The following is a 17591-nucleotide window of genomic DNA, read 5'->3' on the forward strand; positions in this document are numbered from 1 at the left end:
TGTTAGACACTGGAGGTCGATCTACAGCCTCACGGTGTCGAAATTTTTTTCCCATATGTATTTTTTTTATTTTTTTTCTGGTTTTAAAAATTCATTTTCCTACAACTAAAATAGAAAATAATTAGGGGTAATATGACTTAGATGGTAATGAATTAAATATATGTTAGACACCAATGGCTGATCTACGGCTTCACAGTGTCGGATTTATTTTTCTGCTCTTAAATAATTCTTTTAATTTTTGAAAATTAAGAAAAATATATAAAAAATTAAAAAAACAGAAATAAATAAGGAAAAATATGAGTTTTAAGTTTAAAATATAATGAAAAAATATGAAAGTTATTTCTATATGTTTTGAGATGCATTACATGTATATTATGTTTACTAATTTTTGGTTTTGTTGTGTTAGGTCAATACTTATATTAACATTATATATAAAAAATTGATTTTAATTATGTGAAAAATATAAGGGTTAGGGGAAAAATATTAAATAACTATACAAGTGTATTAGTAATCTAAAAGTGTCAATTGAAGTGCATCTACATTAAGTTTTTTAATTATTTGTGTTACTTACATTGCAGTAAACAAGTATCATTATGGCGGATCGTGATAGACAACGTGCGAAGGGCAAGCAAAAGGTGGGGGAAAGTAGTCAACAAAGGGGGCGGAGGGAACAAAGAGAACAGAGGGAATAAGAGAGATCAGCCAGCCAGCATAGGGGTGACATTGCATGGTTACATGGTACTCCCATTGATGGGGATAAGAGAAAATCTATATGTAACTATTGTGCATGCAATTTATGGGAGGTGGGTCCAAGAGACTTAAACAACATCGATTGGAGGATCTAAAGATGTTGTAGGTTGTCATATGGTCCCTCTTGAAGTAGCCGGGAGATTGGTGATAGTTTGAGGGGAAGAAAGAAGAGGAAGGTGACAAGCAAAGGATAAGAGAACAACTTGAGGATACGGTGAGGAGTTCGATGGGAGGAGGAAGACGATACAATGATGATGATGATGATGACTCCTCCTCGATGATGATGATGACATTGCGATGCACGATGACATACAAACAAAGGAGGAGGCTAGGGATTTTAGGCGGTTGTTTGAGGAGTAGAGTAAGTTTTCAAGATGATCGTGCAGAGACAAAGAGTAGGGGGTAGTGGAGGAGCGGCAGTCACGGAGGTCCTAGAACTTTGAATCCTTTTAAAAGATCACAAAGTGTGAGGGCAGCCTCAACACCTCTACCGATGCAGCAGTACCACTATCAACATCGATCCCAAATTGCATAAGAAGAAAGGAAGCGATCGACCCAGAATCGAAGGAGCATGGAAGGGGATGAAGGGATTGGTTAAAGAATCGATAGCTAAGTGGATGCTATACCATACCATCCCGTGAGAACATCGCACAAGGCCCCCATTATGATACCATGATAGATACCATTGCGAGTGGCCCAGGATTGAGGGCCCCACCCCATATGAGGTAATGAATGTTTATCTACCTCAACAAAAGAGTGAGATTGATGAGTACATTAGTGAGATGAGGAATATGTGGGAGACATATGGGGTGACTATAATGGCAGATGGATGGTGGGCCTAGAAAGTCCATCATTAATTTCATGGTTTATTGTGATGGGAGGACGGTGTTCCTCAAATCGTGGATGCATCAAAGAGATAAAGGATGCAAAATATATTTCTGATTGTTAAAGGAAGTAGTGGAAAAAGATGTGGGTATTGAGAATGTTGTCCAGTTATAGCAGATGATGGAAGTAACTGTGGCGGTGAGAAGATGATGAACAATAGTAAGTACCGGCTCTTTGGACTCCTTGTGCAGCCCATTGCATTGACTTAATGCTAAAAGATATGGGAAAGTTAAAGTTGGTGAAGACTGTGGTTGAAAGTGCAAGACAAGTCACCAACTTTGTATACAACCACTCCTATGCACTCAATCTATTGAGGGAAAAATGTGGGGGTGACTTGGTTAGGTCTGACATCACAAGATTTGCCACCAACTACATTGCTCTCAAAAGCATTGAGACAAAGAAGGCCGGGCTGAGAAGCATGTTTGCTTCTAAGGAGTGGTTTGAATGGAAGGGTTCCAAGTCTGCAAATGGGAGGGAAGCACAAACAACGATGTCATCTGAGGACTTCTGGACCAAACTAAGCAAAGTGGTGAAAGTTTTAGAGCCAGTAGTTAAAGTTCTACATGTTGCTGACTCCGCTCTGAAGGGCCCAACCATGCCAGTCCTATATGCTGCAATAGACTTGATGAAAGATAGTGTCTATAGTATGGCTCCTCGCATTAGCAAACACTTCTTAGATATCATAAATGCTTGCTGGGAGAATCAACTTATGCATCCATTGCATAAGGCTGGTGAGTAAATTTGTTTTATGTTTACTAATTCATAGTATTATTATTTACTAATTACCTATGCATTTGACAATACCTCTATTCTATATGTCATATTTCAGCATACTACTTGAACCCTAAGTATCAAAATAACAATAGGCTTGGGTTGGAAACTCAACTTATTGATGCTGTGAAACAAGTAGTGAAGAAGTTGGAGCCAGATGGTGCACTACAAGCAATTTGCAACAATGAAGTGAGTTCATTTAGAAACTCAACTTATTGATGCTTTCAAATAAGTAGTGAAGAAGTACTTACTAATTTTCCACATGGGTGTAGATCAAAGTATTTAGGGATGCATTGGGAAGTTTTGGGCGAGGCTGCGATCTGGCTGAGCACGTGGTGATGTTGGTAATTCTTTTAAGTTTTAAATTACATATGTATTGAAATTTGAAAGTTGAAAGTTGAAACAACATTTGACACATGTCTTTTTTGTTGTAAACTTGTAATGCAGCTGAATGGTGGGTGTTGGATGGGGAATCGGTTTGAAAACTTAAGAAGAATAGCAATTAAAGTCCTTGCCCAAACATGTTCGCATCCGGTTGTGAGAGGCTGGAGTACCTTTACACTCATCCACTCCAAGAGGCGCAGCAGTTGGGGTCTCAACGTTTATCGACATGGTGTATGTGCTCTACAACTGAGGCGAAATGAAACACATACGCATGGGACATGAGGACGAGAGGGGCACCATTGATCTAGCGACATCTTTCAAGTTGACTCGGACGATGAGGACCCTATTGTGGATTGGGTGAGGATAGAGGTGAGCCGGTGTTGGATGAGGAGGGAGGTAGGCCAGACCCCATGATAGCCCGAGATTGGTCGATGTGGGCGAGTATATGGGCGACGAGGTCGGATACATGCGAGGAAGCCTCACCCATACCATTCCAGCCTACTAGTGGCAATGTTGCTGATGATGAAGACTGGTCTAAGTCCTCAAATGATGATGATGGTGATGCTGGTGGTGGTGATGGTGATGCTGGTGGTGGTAATGCTGGTGGTGGTGATGTTGGTGGTGGTGATGCTGGTGAAGAATTTGACGGCATGCGAGAGCGTTATGTGGTAGGCTAGGAGGCCCAGGATACGACACTTGTAGAGCCACTCCGATTCACTGGAGAGACCCAGTTTGATCATGCCACACAAGATACGGACCACGGAGCACGTGCCCCTGCACCCCCACCCTCGAGAGGCCCCCTACATACATACAACAGGAAGCGTAGGGGTCGACAATCATAGTTGCAACCTGATCACATGGACATTGATAACCTATCTAACTCTGTTGGTGGTTTGAGTATGGGTGATAGGGAGGGAGGACCGACTGGACATTGGCGTGCCCCATCTTTTGACGCACATGCCATTCCATTGGCATCGGATTATGGTGCATCACAACCTTACGGTGGATATGGATATGGATCATCATCATATGGGCAGTTTAGTGGGGTAGGGGACTATGACTACTAGTCCCAGTCCCAGGGACATACTGGATCATCTTTTGTAGATAACATCTTTGCATACCCTAGCGGACCTAGCTACCAACCTCACCAACCATACATGCAGCCAATGCCATCGCCTCTTGCGCCGGCGCCAACATCATATCACAGTTGATCATCTTCTTCACGGACTGGATCGATTGGTAACCCTAGTTTATATCCTAGGATAGGTTACCTACAGTATGTTGATGATTCCATTTACGTGACACTTGTGGATGACTACACTCGTTTCTTCTCCGATTCTATACCGTGGTCCACATATGTCCTTCAAACAGAGAGCAATGGACGTCGACTCCAGCGAGGCATGAGTGGGATTGATCCAGGGAGGCATAACAACTAGTATTAGCAGTTTAGCACTTGTAATTTGTAACTTAAGTTGTGATTTCATTAATCTATGTGTATTTAACTATTTATACATTAGGGTCGGTGACCGTATGTCAATCAAGGGTGCAAGCCCAAAACACCAATTTGAATTCACATTTTTACAATTTTATGGTTTAAATGTGTTTATTAAGCTTAAATAAGGCTGTCCATGAAGTTTCAGGCCTAGATATTGCCAAATACCCCCGAGATGGACCTCCGAAATATTGCAGAAAAAATGCAATATTTCGGGCATATTTCGCGATATCTCGGATATTTCGGATATCTCGATAGGCCCGAGATACCGATATATCGCGAGATATAGTACTATGCCCTTCAGATACTCCTATAGAGGCTACTGTTCGTCTAAAAAAAAAGGAGGGTGAACCTGTTGATAAAGGCCGGTACCAAAGACTAGTGGGGAAGCTGATTTATCTCTTACACACACGTCCAGACATTGCTGTTGCTGTGAGTACTGTGAGTCAGTTTATGCATGACCCCTATTCTTCTCATATGGAGGCTGTTCTTCGGATTCTTCAGTACTTGAAGTCAGCTCCTGGAAAAGGCATGCTTCTGTCTCGTTATGGTTACCTACGAGTAGAGGCATAAACCGATGCTGACTGGGCTGGTTCTGCAGATCGGAAATCTATCTCTGGGTATTGTTCTTTTGTAGGGGGCAATCTTGTCACTTGGCGTAGTAAGAAACAAAATGTGGTGGCTCGTTCTAGTGCTGAAGCAGAGTTTTGTGCTATGACACAAGGCATTTGTGAGTTACTTTGACTAAAAGGCTTGCTACAAGACCTTGGTATTCCTGTTCATCTTCCTATGATGTTGTGCTGTGACAACAAAGTTGCAATCAGCATTGCTCACAATCCATTACAGCATAATTGTACTAAGCCCGTTGAAGTGGACAGACATTTTATCAAGGAGAAGTTGGGAAACGGATTGATTTGTGTTCCCTTTATGAAGTCTACTGATCAGGTTGTTGATATTTTCACTAAGGGATTGTCTGGGAAATTTTTCCAGCCTAATAAATCAAGTTGGGCATGATTGACATATTTGCTCCAACTTGAGGGGGAGTGTTAGAACTGTTAGAATCGTAGGGGTATTTTGGACCCTCTTTTTGTTTCTTTTATTTTTCTATTATGTGGGCTTTAGTCCCACATTGCTTATTTGTATTTCTGTCCTCTATTCTCAAGGATATAAATAAAGAGCTTGGGGTGATCATTAATCATCCAAGCCTTACTCTCATTCGAAATCTGTTGACATTTACCCTCTACAATGCCTTGGGTCGCCTAACCGCTGTGACAACTATGATTTTGCCACATTGTTGTAGCCACCAGCCAGATGCCATGGTGTAGCCTAAGAAGGCTATCATGGCAGGACCAATTCTGGAAGAGAATATTATCTGGATCTAAAATAAAATATCTGCCATGGTGATGAAAATGGATGAGGGAGATGATGAGGATGATGGTGATGATGGCGATGATGATAATTGAAGATGGTAGATGGATAGTTGGATAGGTGCAGCTCAGAGTCCCACTAAATGCCAACCGTTGGAGTCCCACCTTGATCCTGCTAGAGTCTCATAAACCTTCTTACTTCTCACAAGGAAAACTCTCACAAAAAGGAGTAGTCATATTTCAGATTTTTCTTGGATGATTGAGAGCTCACCCACGATTTCAGTTTATAGATGAAGGAGGTTGAGCCTCAATTGATTACATCCTAATCAGCATTTGCAATTCCCAAACAAAGGGAAGAATTCCGAAGGCTGGATACATGAACAACTAAAACATTAAATGGTCTTTTGGAATTCCCAAGACATGGGAGAAGGCTTCCAAAGACAATAACTACTTAGCTAGGAAAACTAAAAGACTAATCAATGCTACCGAGGAAAGTAAAACCCACTACATTAATTAACCTAGGAATGAAAATAAGCTACTAGTAAGCCTAATCCCGTATGTCTTCCTTGTATACACATTTTAGGCCCATTAAAGTGCGTGGCCCATTACAAAGAAAACACATGGAATCAAAGGCCCAATGGATACATAACCTATATAACTATTTCCTAATTTTCCCCTAATTATTCTATTTTTTTTCCTAGTAATCAAAACTAATTTATACCTTTTCAAACTAATAATACACTAATTTACCAGAAATAATACAAGACATTAGTCATCTTCAGTTGAAAACACAACATCGATATATATATGATTTTTCACACAAACCAGAATTTCCCCCATTTTCTGTATTTTTTAAAAATAAATTTTTAATTTTTGGACAGAACAAGACTCCATGAGTATATCCGTTAACGGTGTCTAACACATAGAGCTCCAACCACTAAGTATTAACCCTATGTTTTTTTTTTCCAAAAACTTGTTGCAATAAATTTTTTTTTAAAAATATTGTAAAAGCAGAAAATAAAATCCGACTCCATGAAGTTATAGTTTGGCCTACGGTTGTCTAACGTAAGAAAATTGAAGGTCAAACACTTAGTATGCACCCAATATTTTGTAAAAATTCATTTTTGCGAAAAGTTACATATTTTTAACGTTGAATCTTGCAGAAAAATTCTACAAATTCGTCCTCAAATTTTGTAGTGATGAGGGGGAAACAACATGTGAATTAGCAGCTTTGACCATTCTCAAACAAAACTCTGGTAATGTAGGAACACTAGGAATAAAGTCATCAACTTTGGGAGTTTTCTCTTCAAAGTACTGAGGTGGAATAACAAACTCAATAGGTTCTCCGATGGTTAGAATATTATCAAGGGTGGTGACATCTTCATGCGGAATGTACTTGAAGTCTTCCTTGATCACAACCTCATCTGGCACTACTGCTTTAACTGTGTCTTCATGAACCTCTATAATGCAATCCTCAACTATTGTGACCTTCTCTTCAAAGACTTGAGGCACAAGCTCCTCCTCTTCAAGAACAACATCTTGAATGTTGATTTCTTGTGCAGTGTTATCGACCACCACTTCATCTTCCATAATTTCAGCTTTGTCTACTTCGGTCTCTTCAATGTAGACCTCTTTATTAGAATCTCTACATGTTGAACTCCCGTCTTTGAAGCTTCAAGCACTGTCTCCTCATTATTATCACAATTCACCATGATTACTTCAGCTTAACAACAACTTCTGGCTCCTTTTCTTTAAATGCTTTCTTTGATGGTGGAACCTCAATTTGCAAACTGAAATTCATTGAAGGAGGCTTCAAGTTGTCTTCGGCTTTGAAGGCCTTTTGGTAGTAATGTTGTTGAAGAGAATTTAATTGACCTTGCCATTGAGCTTTGAATGCCCTTGGTAGATATTTGTCACTCAATTCTTTCTTCATCTTTGCCCATGTAACGGGTGCTCTACCAGGGTATTCAAGATCATTCTCATGAGTACTCCACCATTGATAGGCGGAACCCACTAGCTTAATACACGCTAGTCTCATCTTTCTAGACTCACGCAAATCATACCAATCAAAATAATCATCCAAAGTAGCTAACTAGTCATAAAATACTTGTGGATCATGTTTGCCATCGTATTCCTTCAACTCAAACGCCTCTGGAGGTCTAGGTTGTTCCCTTTCTTCTCTGTATCTATGATTGGTGCGATGAACTTGAGACTGTACTTGATATCTGTCCTCTTCCATGGGCAGATTGCTGCCCCTAACTGGAGTAACCTGATGTTCCTCAAGTCGTTGCATTCTTTCATTCATCTGTTGTAACATCTCAAGAACCTTTGCCATAGGATCAGGTACTGCTGGCAGCACTGGTCGACCATGTTCATCCATGCTCTGGTACCACTTAATGTAGTTCTAGATTTGTAGGAGACCAACTAGAAGCCAATAACCAGGATCTGCTATGAACTAGGTAATTCGGCTAGGTCAAAATAGGTGAAAATTGTGAAATTAGGGTTAGGGTTTGATGGGACCTAGGATTTGATGGTAGGGCTAGGACAAGTTGATGTAGGGAAGTCTATCTATGAAGGTTACGTTAAGTTTTAATGGTGGAAAGTGTGCTAGAATGGAATTGCATCAATTTAGGGTTAGGGTTTTGGGTTTTTGAAAAGGGAATAATGGTTGAATCTAGGGTTTAGAATGGGAAATTAGGGCAGGGGTTTGCATCGAGTTCTCCTTAGGGTGAGAGGGAAATTCGATCCAAATATGGGGGTATTTTGATGGATGGTTTGGTCTGGGCAAAATTTGGGTTATGGGAATGATGTTCAGAGATGGAGGGGATGTTAGGGTTTGGTGATTTAGAGGATTAGAAGAAGAAAGGTTAGGGTTGGGATGAATCAAACCCACTGTTGCAGAATTTCCTTGACAGCAACTTGTTTGATTGTAAGAACTTGAATAAAAATCAGAACTTGAAAGTAGATCTTCAAAGGAACCACCTGGGCTTCACACCGCAAGGTGTCAATTGGATCAAACATCAATCCCACCAACCTTGATCAAACACAAGACAATATTCAACGGAGAAGAAGAGTAGCAAAAAAGTTTTTCATTAATCAAAATTCGTGTACAATACTTCCCCCCCCCCTTACAACCTTGTATAAAAGACTCAAAAATAGACTCCTACACTAAAAAGGAAAGACCCAACCCAATCCTTAACCTGTTAGGTAACCTAAATTGACTAGGAAACTGAAATAGACTCAAAAGAGTCCTAATCCAGCCAACTAAATACTTAATAGAAAACTACTAAAACCACTTAAATTGAACCATTGGTTCAAATTAGTTTTGGACCGGTTCAATTTAAAACACTAAAACATGAAAATAAACTAAGTATAGAAACTAATCCCGTATGCAACCTAATAACATCTTTTGTTCCTCCTTCTCAGTGTTTAGATACCCCAAGGAACATGCTCATTGTTGATTCCTGGGGCCTTCATAATGTTTCTTTTGTGGCTTTGGACTCCCCTAGCTAAGCTTGGGTTGGCTGTCCTTTTCTTTCTTTTTCCCTTTTGGGGTCTCTTGTTTTTCTTTTTCTTTTTTTCTTCTGGTAATGAATTTATTTATTCACCCAAAAAAAAAGTGACCTATTACTTTTACCCAAAAAAAAAAAAATTGACCTATTACATAGAAAAACCATGGGACCAAAGGCCTAACATGTATATAACCAACTCAAGGCTTATTTCCAATAAAATAAACCCTCTAGGTAATTTATCTGCATCAATTCTCCCTTGTTTGAAAAGAAACTCGTCCACGGGTTTGGTAGAGATGTCGAATCAGACTTGCACGATCATCCTTCATTGGAAAGTAGAATTCAACAACCTTTGACTCCATCTCCCGTGACCCCTTCCCTCTATAGCTCTGATACCATTTAATGTAGTTCTAGATTGGTAGGAGACCAACTAGAAGCCAATAACCAGGATCTGCCATGAACAGGGTAGTTCCTTTTTTTTTTTTTTGGATGAATAAAAATTATATTATGAAGAAAGAAGAGGGGATATACAGGCCCTAGGGCAAGCGAGCAAATGAAAAGAAAGAACAAACAAGTCGAGAGCTAATCCGGCTGCAAAATGGAAATAGGAAGACCTCAAGATACAACAGTGAGCCTGTTCCTTAGGGAATCCTTTACAGAAGCAAGGGGAAGCGAACCAATTTTAGAGAAAACATCGTAGGAGATGGCATTCCAAATGTTGTCTAGAGAATGAGAGTTGGATGTCCATCCTCTAAGGTTGCGCTCCATCTAAATATGAGAGATAGCAGTGCAAAGCAAACTTGCCAACATAATCACAAATTGATTTCTCTCCAAAAGTCATATCTATCCAAACCCACTAACGATGAAGGGGGAGAGGGCTTCTTCTACACGGCCAGCAAGAGCTCAAAACTCTTTTCCAAATGGAGGAAGCAAAAGGACATGAGAAGAACAGGTGGTCTGTGTCTTCTTGCCCATTCCAGCAGAGACAACACTGGGGAGACACCCGAATGAGCCGGTGGATGAGGAAAGCCTGAGTTGGGAGACAGTTGGATAGGGCGCACCAAGAGGTGAGGCTGTGTCGAGGAATGTGCCCTTTGAACTAGACACTTTGTACCATGGATAGGGTGTCCCTCTGTGTCTAACCATATCCCAAGCTGAGTGAGAGGCTGAGAGCTGAACCTGCCTGAGGGAGAAGGGAGCCAAAGAATAGTGTCACCTCTGCCACGGTGTCCAGGAGGGATGGGGGGGGGGAAAGGAGCTCCAAATTTCATTCGGGGGGGGGGGGGAAAGAAGGGGGGACCAAGTGCCTCTAGAGATGATGGAAGCCACCAAGGAGGATCTTACAAGCCCAGAGGAGTATATACCGCGGGGGCTCACAAGAGTCACAACTGAAGAGAGAACACCAGAGGGGTGCCACTTGTCAAGCCAAAGGGAGGTGGAGAGGCCATCATCAATCCTACAAGAGATGGCATCAATGGCAATGTGTCTCACTTGTAAAATTCTGCGCCAGACCCAAGGAGAATTGAATGCGGGGCTGATTGTCCAAATGGAGTCCCTACGGAGAGGCCCAACATAAACCCAAGAGGACCAGATGCTGCCTTTGTTGGTGAGAAGCTTCCAAATAAGCTTGAGAGAACCAGTAGATTAACATCTTTAATTCTTCTTAGACCAAGGCCCCCTTCAGATTTGGGAGGCAAAGGGAGGACCAACTCTTGGGGTGAAGAAATCTGGCTGAATCCACTCCTTTCCAAAGGTTAGTTCGAATAGGTCAAAATAAGTGTTTTTGATTAAATTAGGGTTAGGGTTTAATGGGACCTAGGGTTTGATGGTAGGGTTATGCTAAGTTGATATTGGGGAGTCTTCTAGTGAAGGTCTTGTTAAGTTTTCGCAAGTCTAGGCCTTTTAATTAGAATCTGCAGCAAGGTTAGGTTTAGAGTTTCGGGTTTTTGAAAAGAGGAAAAGATAGATTTTAGGGTTTATGATGGTCAGATGAGGGAGCAACTTGGATCAAGTTTCCCAATGGGTGAGGGGAGAGTTCGATCCGAATATGGGAGGGTTTTGATGGCTTGTTAAGTCTGGGCAGAATTTAGGTCTTGAGAAAATTGAAGAGAAAATTGAAAACAAAAGGGGGAATTTAGGGTTTGGGCTGTGAGAGGATTAGAAGAAGAATTGTTGGGGATGGGGATGATTCAATTTCACTGTTGTTGCAGAATTTCCTTGGCAGCAGTTTGTTTGATTGTAGATCTCGAATAAAAATCAAAACTTGAATTGAACTTGAAAGTAGAGCTTCACAAGAACAAAGAGAACTTGACCAAACCACCCGGGCTTCACACCACAAGGTGTCAATTGGATCAAACACCAATCCCACCAGCCTTGATCAAACACAAAACAAAAATCTTCAATGGAGAAGAAGAGCAGCGAAAAACTTTTCATTAATATCAAAATTTGTGTACAATGCTTGCCCCCCCTTACAATCTTATATAAAAGGCTAAAAAATAGACTCCTACACTAAAAAGGAAAGGCCTAATCCAATCCTTAACCTACTAAACACTTGAAAGAAACTACTAAAATCACTTAAATTGAACATTGGTTGAACCGGTTCAATTTATGAAAAAAAACACCAAAATAAAACTAAGTACGGAACTAAAACAATTAATCCCGTATGCAACCTAATTACCCATATTTTAGGCCCATAAAAATGGCCTATTACATAGAAAGCCCATGGGATCAAAGGCCCAACATATATATAACCCAACCCTAGACTTATTCCTAAGCACAGAAGCCCAATTTGGTGATAAATCTGCATCATAAGTATTCAGGAACCAATTCAAAGTGGTGATGGCTACCCTTAGTTCCTATATGTAATCTAAATTACAGAGCAGCCTAGAATTGGAACAGGGAGCATAAATTGGAAGGAGATTGCTTCTTTGTTAACTATTGAGTGACAAAGAAAAGTTGGGAAAACTGGGAGCACAAGAACCCAATCCATTATTAGTATTAGAAGAAGAATGGCCAGTAGTTGTTTAATCTTCGTATCTGGACGGTCCGGTCATCAGTCTGAAGACTCTGAACAGTCTGGACTTTTTTTCCCCATCCCCCTCCCTCTAAAGTGTAAAGCTTTCAGAATCTGGCAAGGATTAGATGTTGGTTGTTTTCAGCATGAAATAAGCATTTGGTATAATGGTTGAAGTTCTTTGTTAAGTGCCTTTTGTAGCAAGGCTATGGCTGCTGGTTCAAAGCTGTTAGGTGTTAGGTTCATGTATGTTATTTTATTTTATTTCTGATAAGCAACAACGGATTTGTTGACTGAGAAGAGGAATATACATTAGGTAGGCCCTAAAGGAACAGGCCCTTCATAGAACAGAGAAAACATAAAAAAGAATTACAACTTTAATCATTCAAGAGGAGTGCATTCCTGCACTCCACCTCAACCTATGAACCCCTTCATAGCCAAAAGATCTTCCATGTCAGGAATATGGGATGGTTCTTTTGGCGCTGTTTATTGATGGTCTGAAGGGTCAAACCTCCATCACAACGATTTGTGCCAATGACTGAGTGCTAGAGGCTCTGTGGTTTTCTTTGGGATCTCAAAAGCCATTTGACCAACAAAAAAACATTTTTTTTTTGAGTATCATGGATTTAACCTGCTCTTGTTTCAATACAATGGTATGCTATTTGTATATACTGCCCTGCAAAACTCTTTAATTATCACCAGTCACTATTCTATCTGTTTCAAGATTAACTGCTTGACTGTCATGTTTGCTGACTATGATTTCTGATTAAATCTCTCTCTCTCTCTCTCTCTCTCTCTTGCGATGCTTCAGAGAGCTGTATTAGTCCCAGCCTTGGAAGGCCGAGACCTCATTGCACGTGCAAAGACTGGAACAGGGAAGACACTGGCTTTTGGAATCCCAATAATTAAACATCTTACTATAGAAGACGAAGGGAGAAATCTTTCAAGGTAGAGCTGTCATGCTGAACATCTGATGACCTTGCAGAGTTGCAGTTTCTGCTTTCTTCTAATGGCTTAATTTATTTCTGCGTTCTTTGAAGGCGATTAGGTCGTCTTCCAAGAGTTCTGGTCTTAGCACCAACTAGGGAGTTAGCAAAGCAAGTGGAAAGGGAAATCAAGGAGTCAGCATATTATTTGAACACTGTTTGTGTCTATGGAGGAGTTTCTTACAATACCCAGCAAAATGCACTTTCTCGTGGAGTTGATGTTGTGGTGGGAACTCCAGGGCGCATTATTGATCTGATTAAAAATAACAGTCTTAAGTTGGCTGAAGTTCAGTATTTGGTGCTTGACGAAGCAGACCAGATGCTTGCTGTTGGGTTTGAGGAAGATGTTGAAGTGATATTAGAAAAGCTTCCATCTGAGCGACAAAGCATGCTTTTCTCTGCAACAATGCCTGGTTGGGTAAAGAAATTGGCAAGGAAATACTTGGATAATCCATTGACAATTGATTTGGTATCCTTCTATTCATAATCTGTCGAATTTTCTGTTAGTTCACTATTTCTTTGATGCATTCTGTTTACTTCCCCCCCCCCACGGGTTTTTAAGCCATGTATCACATGGAGCATGCATTGTTTTTAGACTCGCTTCTTTGGGGACCTCTCTTTTATGATGTACTGGATGCATATTGTTCAATTTTTTTGATTCTTAGTTCTACCAAAATAAAATTCTAATATCTTTTGCAAACTTCTATTGTACATCACCAAAATAAATTTTTGTTTTTTTCTTATCATTTATTTCGCCATATAGGTTGGTGATCAAGATGAAAAGCTTGCAGAAGGAATAAAGCTTTATGCCATACCAACATCTGCAACTTCAAAACGGATAATTCTTAGTGACCTGATCATGGTACGTGTGGGTGTTTTCCCTCTTGCCACTAGTCTTTGTCTTCTCGGCGTGGTGCTCTGTGATATGATAATGCACTTGACCTTATATATTATGTTGCCTCATACTTCTTTTTCTTTGTTTGTGTGGGTGTTTCCCTCCTGCAACTAGTCCTCTGTCCTCCTGGACATGGCGCTATATAACAATAACAATAACTCAGCCTTATCCCAACTAAATGGGGTCGGCTACATGGATCCATTCAAAAACAAAGTAAGAGGAATGCAAGGTAAGAAGAATAAATGGGTTAAGAAAAGTAAGTATTGAAAATGAAAAATGAAAGTAAGAGGAAAGAGGATAGCCCAGGGAATCAGGAAAATCTCAGCTACATGGTGTCGATAACGTGGATCCTTGCCCTCCAAAAGGCTCTATCTGAGGTCATACTTGGCAGTTGGCACTAGACCCAGACTAAGCATGTCATTCTTCACAAATTTAATATGCTATGTATCTGCACCTCCTGCTTCTAGTCCTCTGTCCTCCTGGGCATGGCATTGAGATGAAAATGCACTAAATTTAAAATGCTATGTAGTATGTACCCCCTCTCTTCTTCTTTGTCTTTCTCTGTCCCTGCTGCAGATAAATCAGCAATAATGGGCTTATTTAGTGGAATTAAGCTTGGGGTTGGTCGAAAGATTTTATTGTAATAGGCCACTTTAATGGGCATAAAATATGGGTAGAAGGAATGAATATGGGATTTACTTTATTAGTTAGTCTAGTTAAAGTCCTATTCTCTTATTTTAAGTGTTTTAGCTTGGCTGTTATATTTCTCTAAAAATCCAGCCTTATTTCAGTCTCTTTCCCTTATTGTTTCAGTTTCCTAGCTAGTTTAAGTTATCTTATTAGTTCATGATTGGTTTAGGCCTTTCCTTTTTTGTGTTTGAGTCTTCTATACAAGTTTGTAAGAGGCTATAGCCTTGTACACGAATGTGAGTAATAAAAAATTGCCTTTTGCCTTTTTGTGGTGGGTCATACCTCCATGCTGTTGTGATTCAGTAAGCTTCCTGGTGGTTCCAAGAACCCATGGTGGTGATTCCAAGGTTGGGGTTCTGGTGCCTGGTGGTGATGTGAGCCCTTTAGATCAGGTGGTGATTCCTAATCATATCCTTTCCATCCTTTTTTTCTATTTAGTTTCAGTTTTAACCCACCCCCCCACCCCCCCAAAAAAAAAAAAGTATCAATTTGGAGAGTGCTAGTTTGATACTAATTCTTCAAAATCTTTGCTTTTCTGATATTTAGGATCTGATTTATAGTACTGTTTTGGTTTATGTTCTTGCTTAACCTAGCAGTTCATTATTTGGTTATGTTTTCGATCCACTATTTCCTTGCCATCCAGTTCTCAGTTTCTGTCTGAACTTCAGTTTCCTATCTGAAGTGAAACTCTTCCATAAATTCGAATCTGACCACTGGATTGACTTCAAACTTTGCTGCAGTCTTCCCTTGGATGTTCAAACCATTGAACAGAGTTTCCACTTCATCTGATCTGTTTTAACTGAATTAACAAGTTTTCTCCTAAACCTGGTTTGCCCTTTTTCTTTGCGATCTTGTTGCAAGCTAAATCCAACTGGATCTCACTAGTTCGAGGTTAGCACTGCATTAGTCCTTGTGACAAATCCAGGATCTGTAATTAGTATCTTCAAAGTAGAAGAAAGAGGAGGGAAGAGAGCTAAACCCACGATAGACTCAACGCCTCAACTTACCTATCATGGTCTGCCAATGAACTATTTAAAATAATAAGCAAATCAGAGTCAGACTTTGAGTAGGTTACAAGACACGCAGACGCACAACTTAATATAACTAGATTCTAACCACATTTCAGTAGTTTCGACCAAAAAATACCAAGTTTCGACCAATTTTGACCAGTTCCGAGTCTTCCGACCAGCCCAATTTCAACAATTTTTGGTAGTTTCGACCAGTTTTGACCAGCCCATGGCATCTTGAGTTTTGCCCAGAAAATTCCAGATTTCGGTCGAAACCTGGGAAATCTCGGTTTTGGCTAGGGTCGAAATCAGCCTCGAAACCGAGATTTAGAACCTGGCTAATCATAGTACAGATAAAAATCTCGTGTTGAATAAATCCAGCATAATCATCAGCAATGAACAAAATATACGGTAGTGAACACCAATCTGGAATCCAAAATATCATATCAGCAACAACACCATCATAATCTCTTGCCAAGGAATGCAGCGAACCACTAGAAAAAGTGCAGTACAGGTTACTACGGACCACTAATAAAAATGCAGTATAGGTTACTTACTGCAGACCACTGATAAAAAGTAGTATAAGTTATTGCGAACCATGTAACAACATCAGATTGCTGGGGACCAAGTAGCAACATCAGGTTGCTGGGGACCAAACACCTCAACATAGGATTGCTGGAAACATAGTACAAAAACTTTTTTCGTCTTGGTCGAGATTTCGAGAATTTCGAGTATCTCGGTCGAGTCGAAACGAAATGCAACATCGAATTTAAAAATGCAATATTTCGAATATTTCGGTTATCTCGTTTCGGAAATTTTGGAAATCTCAGTCATTTTTGGCATTTTACACCCACAGAAAAAATACCATATTTTGACTAAATTTCGTTGAAATTTCGGTATCTCGAAAATTTCGATCAGACCGAAACACCGAAATGAAATGAGATTTAGTAGTATGGCTGGAAACCAGACAACACAAGGTTATTGTGGACCAGATAAATTGCATTGTTGCTGAAAACCACAACTAACTATCTTCATATGATAAAATTGTTGCTGAGGACACAAACAAATAAATAATAATAATCTTCAACTAATGACTTGAGTAGGACCCCCTCACGTGTAGGATTACACATGAATAAATAATACAGAGGATCCAATAATGAATGTTCCATCGCCAGATAGTTGTCTCCTCTGCATGTTACTTATGCTGGGATGGTGTTGGAGATGTTGACCACCTATTCTTTTCTTGTCCATTTTCCTCCATAGTTTGGAAAAAGTTTTAGACAATTGTTGGTTTTGCAACATAAGAATTCTCCCTTTCGCGAGGGAATGGATTTGGATAGATATGACTTTTGGTGGAAAATCTATTTGTGACACTGTTGGGAAGCTTGCTTTTGGTGTTGCCATTAGGAGTGCAAGTCAGGCCCTATTGGCCCGAACCCGCCCTGGCCCGCCTTGAGCCCGAACAAGGTTTGGGCTGAGATATTTGGCCCTAAGGGCGGGTCAGGGCTGGAAATTTATGGCCCTGAGTCAGGGTCGGGTCAGGGTTGAGGCCTCGGGCTAAGCCTGGCCCAGCCCGGCCCTACCCGACCCTGTTTTAAGTTATACTATAAAATATATATTGATGTAATATACATATTATAAATTTTAAACATCACCTACATTTTGTTATATAATATTTTATATGAAGATAATAAGTGATATTAATACATTTTATTATAATGTTATTTTACGTAAAATTGATAATTTTCTCCCCCCACCCATTCCAGCCCATGTATTTCCTTCCCTCTCCCCATGATCAGGGCCAATCAGGGTCAGCCCGGCCCAACCCTGAGGGCGGGTCAG

At 40.2% G+C, this 17591-nt stretch overlaps 1 protein-coding gene across 1 annotated transcript in view; it reads left to right on the forward strand.

Annotated features, from left to right (window-relative positions):
* LOC122670902 (DEAD-box ATP-dependent RNA helicase 3, chloroplastic) overlaps positions 1–17591 on the forward strand; it is a 114248-nt gene that overhangs the window by 15335 nt on the left and 81322 nt on the right. The window contains exons 2-4 of the mRNA XM_043867929.1: positions 12983–13119; positions 13212–13626; positions 13921–14019. Coding sequence (XP_043723864.1) covers positions 12983–13119; positions 13212–13626; positions 13921–14019 — 651 coding nt within the window. The remainder of the gene's footprint in view (positions 1–12982; positions 13120–13211; positions 13627–13920; positions 14020–17591) is intronic.

The sequence above is a fragment of the Telopea speciosissima genome, chromosome 8 (genome assembly GCF_018873765.1).
Source record: "Telopea speciosissima isolate NSW1024214 ecotype Mountain lineage chromosome 8, Tspe_v1, whole genome shotgun sequence".
NCBI classification, from domain to species: domain Eukaryota; kingdom Viridiplantae; phylum Streptophyta; class Magnoliopsida; order Proteales; family Proteaceae; genus Telopea; species Telopea speciosissima.